The sequence below is a fragment of the Haplochromis burtoni genome, unplaced genomic scaffold, assembly GCF_018398535.1.
Source record: "Haplochromis burtoni strain Fernald_Lab_line unplaced genomic scaffold, NCSU_Asbu1 Contig_89, whole genome shotgun sequence".
Lineage (NCBI taxonomy): Eukaryota > Metazoa > Chordata > Actinopteri > Cichliformes > Cichlidae > Haplochromis > Haplochromis burtoni.
Genome location: NW_024582450.1, coordinates 510,412 through 518,146, shown reverse-complemented (window position 1 = coordinate 518,146; position 7,735 = coordinate 510,412). Strand labels below are relative to the sequence as shown.

At 39.9% G+C, this 7,735-nt stretch overlaps 1 protein-coding gene across 2 annotated transcripts in view; it reads right to left on the bottom strand.

Annotated features, from left to right (window-relative positions):
* keap1a (kelch-like ECH-associated protein 1a) overlaps nucleotides 1-7,527 on the bottom strand; it is a 19,376-nt gene extending 11,849 nt beyond the window's left edge. Inside the window, exons 1-2 of one of the 2 annotated variants that reach the window (XM_005934357.3) lie at nucleotides 6,966-7,527; nucleotides 1,391-2,249 (exon numbers count right to left, since the gene is read on the bottom strand). In XM_005934357.3, the coding sequence (XP_005934419.1) occupies nucleotides 1,391-1,603 (213 nt within the window). In that variant the 5' untranslated portion in view covers nucleotides 1,604-2,249; nucleotides 6,966-7,527. The remainder of the gene's footprint in view (nucleotides 1-1,390; nucleotides 2,250-6,965) is intronic. The other variant, XM_005934356.3, reaches the window with a different exon arrangement.
* Nucleotides 7,528-7,735: the final 208 nt, after the last annotated feature.

The following is a 7,735-nucleotide window of genomic DNA, read 5'->3' as shown; positions in this document are numbered from 1 at the left end:
CTTTGCTACTGCTAAATTGCGTAAATTAAATATCCTGCATTCAAAAAGTCTAAATTGTGGACATTTCCTTTTTAATCCCTTGTGAAAAAGTAAAGGTTAAAACCTGTGTATTATTATAAGATCGCTCAAGGGGTTCTTACAAGTTACTCTAGCCTTAAAAATTAACAGATCCTCTGGGCCTACTTTTCCAGACCACTAAATGTTAACTAACTGGGCTAAGAAGTGCATGGATTTAGAGGAGAGCTGCTGATAACAGGTATGGCTGAAGGTAGAGGGCTTAACCAGAGGGCCACCCTGGCAAGGATGCTTTCAAAGGAAGTAAGAACGACATTTGGAGGACTGAGAAGCAGGTAGAGCTGGGCATGTCTCCTCCCCTGCCTACTGGGTAATACTCATAGGAACAGAGACTCACAATTTTTAAACAGAGAGGTGGTACCACACCTTCTTGTATTGGGGGTGGGGGGTTGGATAGTGCAAATGCACTATATGTGAACATGATCCACAGACATCCCGTTTGACCAAAGCTCATTTTAATGGATCTCTGATGATATCAGGGTGCATTAGTGCCTGTGAAATAGCCAGATCAAACATCTGGCAAGGCACCATCAATGCTGGAAGATGTATAGAGGTTACATATGCTCCCATTCTGATGACGTCTTTTTTAGGAAGGGCTTGCATATTTCAGCGAGACAACGCGAAACTGCATATGGAATCTATTCCAACTGCATGGCTTCATAGTAGAAGAGTCTGGGTGCTACACTGGTTTGCCTGCACTGAAAACATGAAATGAGATAATATGACAAAGACGACCCAAGACTGACGAGCAGGTGAAATCTATATCAGACAAGAATGGAACAAGGTATCTCCCAAAGGTTCAGCAGCTGATCTCCTCAGCTCACAGAGGCTTAATGAGTGTTGTTAAAAGAAGAGGTGATGCTACACTGTGGTAAACATGGCCCTGTCCTTTTTTTGAGACATGTTGCTGCCATCGAATTCAAAATACCGTCTTACAAATGGTCCAATTACTCAGTTTGAGCATTTGATGTTTTCTGCGTTCTATTGTGAGTAAAATGCGGTTTATAAGATTTGCAAATTGTTTTTTAAATTTATTTACGCTTTAAAAAAAAAGAAAAAAGGGTTCACATTAATATGAATCATTTTGAATAATTATTCTCTTATATATTTAACTTGTCCGAGATCCTTTTATTATATTTGGCGTGCACTTTGCAAGTTTCTAAAATGTAAATGGAAAAACTTGCTGTCACTGCGTGTTGTTTTTCAGCAGCACTTTTTAAATGCTGACCTTTGTATTAAATTTAAATTGTCATAAAAAATAACCCAACAACACAAACTACACTATGATTCTAAAACTTCAAACACGACCCATTACCTTGAAGTCGACTGTCCTCTCCTTGTATGTGACATGCAGCACCAGATCACACAGCAGTTCGTTCTGCCGGAACTCATCCATGGCCTTCAGGGCCCTTGAAGCATGGTTCTCGACGGTGTAGTCAAGATATCCAGACCCACGCATAGAGGGAACCACAATAGCTGAGAAATCTGAGTCGCATGTTGGACGTTTCTTCTTTTTAGGGCAGTGCATTATGGGGAGAAAGCACTTTAGATCTAGTTTTTCAGTGATACAGTCTTTTACAGTCAAACGTTTTTAGTTCTTATCCCATTGGATTCAAACTTTCAACAGAGAAAGTTCCTTTGGTCTTCAACTCATCAGTAGGTAAAGGCTACAGTGTGCAAGTATCCTCAGTTCCTCCATTTTGCCAAAAAACATTCAACACAAAAATAGTCTTTTAGCATGTCGACAACCCCCTGCGTAATAGTACATTCCATCGGTGATCACTGCTACAGCCAGCAGGCGAAGTAAGATGTCCAGATGCTGCAAAAATTAAGCTCAAGTCATGCGTTTCTCTGCAGAAATACAGCAAGGAACCGTATTTGTAAACTGACGGTGAACCACATAAGGCTCGCTCAGCCACGTATCCTGCCCCATCTGACATGACTGACAATATTTGTGTCACACAGTTCCCAAAGCAAAAGCAACGATCATGAAATTACTTTTGGTCCGGATTTGAAAGAATTCAGGCTTTTCAAAGTAGTCCATTCTGACGTTTTCCAACGTCTTCTGCCATTTAGCGTTTTTACATGAAAAAAGGAAGCGGTTGGCACATGTGTGCAACTGCAATCAGTTGTATCATAGCAGGGATTCTTCTTCAACTCATGTGATGCTTATCCTGGAGAGAAGAGGGTAAAACAGAGAGAGGGGGGGTGTTAGGAAAGCTGAGAGTTTTTCAGTGATTTAAAAAGAAGCAAATATAATCAAGAGCTCCGGATATGGCATTTTTTTCTTATGCGTATGTGGGTGTGTTACTGTGACACACTGTGGGTTTCACTTCCTTACAAATGAATCCGAAAAAAACGTGTTGTGACGAACTGCTTTATGACACAGCTTTCAGCCGAGGAAATAATCACTGTGTTTGTGATTTCTTCTAAGATTTTCATAACTGCAGGTTAACAGTCTGCATATAAACCAGTTATCCTTGTACTTTTTTGTTTTTGTGTTATTTAATTTCTATTGCTTGATTTCATTTTTGGCTTCCATATGACTAAATGTGATATTTTATCCTCATAGAGTGACATCTGGCTAAATACAGATTTGTTAAGACTGATATTTAAGAGAAGTGAAATTACACAACCAGATAATGACTTTCAAGCTATTGTTATCATTGTCCTTAAACTTTTTTTAAACTGTTGTCACAGGGCAGGAGGTGGGGTACACCCATGACCAGTTTAGAACCACCAGTAAGCCTGAGTGAGAGTCCTTCAGCTTCCCCTATAGTATATATAGATTTTTATCATGCTACCTGAAGATAATAATTAAATATAGTTATTAAAAGAAAAAAAAAGCAACTTTGATCTATCCAAATGAGTCATCAGGCACATGCTAATTTTTAACTTGCATATTTTGATGTATGTGGTATATCTTGCTATTTTAACGTAATACTGACCTGCCAGATTGGTCTATACATGTTTGGAGAATGACGCTTATTTTATTTTGGAATTTTTATCTACTATTTAAGTGAATTTAAAATCAAACCATTGAGCTTCGATTGAAGTGCAGATTTATGACTTTAATTCAAGATGTTCACCAAAGATTTTGCATTAACTATTCAGGAATAGTTCATTTTTACACATAGCTCCCTGTTTGAGAGGCTCAAAAAATCGAACTTGTATTCCGCATCTTTCACTGAAACTCTCAATATGCGATTTAAATGTTTAAGTTGTAATGTTTAAGTTCGCTATCTTTTTGATTAGCCTGATAAACCAAAATAAACCTATCAAACAGATAGGGTATGGCCACACCTAAGGCTTTTTCGCTATCAGAATTAATCTAAAATCAGAAACTTGGACGAGGTCTGGTCAGTAAGCTCCAACATCAGGCATTTGCCTCACTGAAATCACTGACACTAAAGACCAAGCAATGGTGGAAGCGTGAGTGACTGCCATTCGTCTGGAGGCCAATTTGTTTGCCCAAAGTTTTGTTTTTGCTACAGGGTGTCCTCTCAACTTACAAACTTATTTACGTCTTATGTAAGAGATATGCAAAAGGTTTTGTGTAACAGGTTTAAAGATAATTAGAAGAATTAATGCATTAAGCTGTCAAATTATGAAAAAATGCAAGTAAATAAAAGACAAAAACAATTATTTTGTAGCACACGTCTTTATGCAGAACAGCACACCTTGATCAGCTACTTGTCAAGCAAACAGTAAAATCTCCTGCATGCCAGCGTCAGTTGCTGCTGCTCCAGCTTGAAGCAAAACAAATCAGCTCATGAGGTGGAGATGAAGAAAGGACTTTTGTTATCTTGCCTGGTAGATATAGTGCATTTGTCTGTGTGAGAACCCTTGGAATCATTAAACATGTAAGCATTAAGGCGGACAAATCAAGGCCCCGCTGAAGGCTAAACCATGCAAGATCCTTTTGACTATTATATGCAAAATGTCATCATTTGCAGCTTTTTGGCAACACGCGTGCATAATTAAAATACTATTGCCACACACATTTTGGAAGATTTTTTTTTTTTAAGTCAAAGCAAAAGGTGGTTTAGAGATAAGGGGATTTGCAGAGCTGCACAATTAAATCTACTCAGCCACCAGCTACCTCACATCTCAGCCTACAGTTAGTCAGCCTGCTTGCTGGTCATATGACCCAATGTGTCAGACAAAGGGGGGGTAGTAGGGCAGAAAAAATGAGATTTTCAGGGAAGCACACACTGATGACAGTAAAATGATGGAGAAAAAAAAAGATAAGAGGGGGAAGTCCACTCGAGGAGGGAGTAAAACAGTAACGCTGATATGACACTTGGTCTGACCAGTTTATTGATTCTAGCTAGATATGAAGGTTCTGTTTGACCGAGGTCCTCACTGGTAGCACCGCAGTGGAAGTGCAGTTTAGTTTAGTTGCATTTAGAAACTCCTTAAATCAAATATCTCAATTTGATTTAAGGAGTTTCTTTCTTCCTTTTTCTTTAAAAGCAGTTTTTTGTCAGATGATATCATACTTTTGACACTAAAAACAAAGAGAAGCATTGAAGCCACTGATTCCGACTGCAGATGAGTTTGCTTTTCATAAATCACACGCCATTCTTAGTGCAAAATTTCTGAGAAGAAACAAATGGGGCAGACAGTTAACCATTTACAGATTGCTTCCGTACATCCCGAACAGTAGAGTAACTGGTGCAGTCAGCACTTATGGCAAATTTCCTGTTTAGAAATGTTATTGAATTACTTATTTCAAAACGACCTTTTTAAACAGATTAAAACTGAAATAAATATCGTCCTAAACTGCTGAGCTGTAATGAGTGCACATCCTTCGAAATGTTTTGTAACAGTAGTGACAAAAGCGCCTCTGCTGTGTCATCTTTCGTGTCACCATTGACTTTTCTCGAGACAAATGTTGATGATGACAAAAGCACATTTTCTGAAAAAAAAGAAAAGGAAAAAAAGAGGAAGACTGGAGTTGAATGCCACGGGATGATTGTAGTGTTTTAAAAAATTGAAACATCTGTTAACTCAGCCATAACAGCCCAACAAGGAAAAAAAAAAACCCACTCTTAAGCAAGTTCCGCTGTGCAAGCTTGAATTTTGTAGACCAGTGCATGTGATAACAAAGTCTAACCCATGTCCGTGCGATGTTCGATTGCACCTATGTGTGAACAGTGCAGGTAACTGTCCAAGGAAGTGAATGCCATGTATCCTGCTTTCTGCACAGAGCACCCTCACCTAAACCAAAGGAAGTAGGCCTATTTCCAGATGTGATCATTCATTTAATGTGTATTCTCTCTCTCTCTGGATAAGATAGGACCTCTACACAGTTGCTATGTTATTTTTATTTGAGTTACTGTTGCTTTCCTATCAGTTCGAAGTAGTCTGGCCATTCTCCTCTTGAATCAACAAGGCAGAGAAAACTCACGCTCACTGGACATCATCTTTTTTCCTGACCATTCTGTGAAAAACCTAAAGATGGTTGAGTGGAAAATCTCAGCAGATCAGCAGCTTTTGAAATACTCAGACCAACCTATCTCCACCAATAACCACACCACGTTCAAAGTCACTTAAATCACCTTTCCCCCCCCAATCTGATGCTCGCTTTGAACTTCAGTTTGACCATGTCTAGATGCCCGAACGCACCAAGCTTCTGCCATTTGATTGGTGGATTAGATATCTGCGTTAATGTGTATTTGACCTATTAAAGAGTCTAATGGACATCATTTAGAAAATCAGACAACACCAGTGCCTCATTTCTCACATTTGAGAGGGATGCAGATCTCCAGCTAAACTGAACAGGTTCTCCATTTGCTCGCACTCCCACGCTTTAGCGAGTGTCATGACATTCAGCCTAAGATATTTTGTGTAATCTTGCTGGTGAACAGAGAGCACTGATCACATTCCCTCCCTTTAGAGGAAAAACAGTTGACACACTGGAGGTGGTGAAATTTAGGAAATAAGTAGTTCCCAAGCTTTTTGTAAGGAAGTTCAATAAACAGAAACCCTGGCCAAGTGCTACACAGCCTAAAATATTTGAAAAAGAGCTACAATTTATTTGTGTGTGCCATTCAACCAGAGACAGAAACAATAAATACACATCAAGCCTGTTGTGGAACGTGTAGGAAAATAGCTTGTTATCCTAAAAAGCATGCTCTTTTGGGACTTGTGTATCCTTCCCCCCCTTTCATCATCTTCTTATTATAAAATTACGCGGATTCGCAAATTAATCAACAAACTTGCATTTATCATTCCCTTATTCAATTAATTACTCAACGGGAAATTGAACTACAGTTATTTCTTTAAAAATTGTATCTACTTTTATTCATTTTATGGAATTTCCTTTTTAAAAGGTCGACAACATTTTTATTTTTTATATGATTTAAAACTGGTCTGGGGACTGTTAGCTTTTTCTGAATAAACGAATCAAGAAAACGAACTATGGCCACCGGATCTGCGTTTAAAATGCAGAAGCACAGCAATAGAGACCTCTTTAACATTTTCTTGCGTCAAAGGAATGATTTAGAGAACTAATATCAAGTAAATATCCCTACGTTTGACTGGTCCTGAACAATAAACAACTTTTTAAAATCAAACCGCCTAAACAAAATTCCACCGGATTCTATTTGAATTTTGCAATTTAGTCAAAATATATTTGATTTTATCTGCAAAACCAAAAACAAATAAAAGGCACAACAGCAGCAGCATTCAGCGCTCCGCATGCAAAGGCGACAAAGAGCAAACGTTTCAATTCCCCTTTAAGAGTCTGCGCACCAGGAGAGGAAATAAACTCCACTGCTCAACAAGAACCGTACAAACTACCCCAGCCGAGGGATCAGCCTGTCCGTGAACGTTGCTAATGTCGGAATAGTGATGTCAGGAGTGCTGCTGGAGGAAAAACTCACGAGAACCGTCTTTAAACACATCACAGCGATCCCCCATTCCTCTCTCCCCCCAACCGAAGGGCGCGTCCGCGCTGGTTTTATTCTCCAACAGCTGCAGATTCACTTACCTACAAAAACACCTGGTCGGCAGCCGCTCAAACTCCTCGTCGCAAGAGAACGGGGCGCATTCACACAGAAGCCAACTCAAACAAGTTACGCAAGACTTGCCCAGTCAGCACGATAAGTGTTCGCCGGTGTTTCTCTGCACGGATCTCTCCGTCCTACCAGGAAACCCGCTGATATCTCGTCCTCCACGTCAAAGGGACAAATGTGCACTTGTGAACTTCGTCGGTGCTCTGAGTCGCTGAGGGCCGACGTCCAAAGGCTGTAGTGCTGTTGGTGGTGCTGGTGTTGGGGGAGGAGGAATATACACCAACATGACACTGCAACTTTTCACTCCGCAAACATTGTGCGGGGCAATAACTACGCATGTTCAGACCTACACGGCAACTAGTCGGACGCCGCATTCCTCAAAGTGAAACTGAACTTTGACTGGGGCAGGACAGCGGCTTCAGGAATTAGATAATAGTTACGCAGATGAAACACACTTCAGCGAGAATAACAACAACATATCTTTTATCCAACAACCCGAAACTCACACACACACACTCTCTCTCTCTCTCTCTCTGGAGAGTGAGCTGCAGAGGAAATCCACAACATTTCCTGCAGTTCGTTCAGATGGATTAAAATCAGGGCCCATGGTAGAATGGTCAGCTGTTTTCTTTATTCTT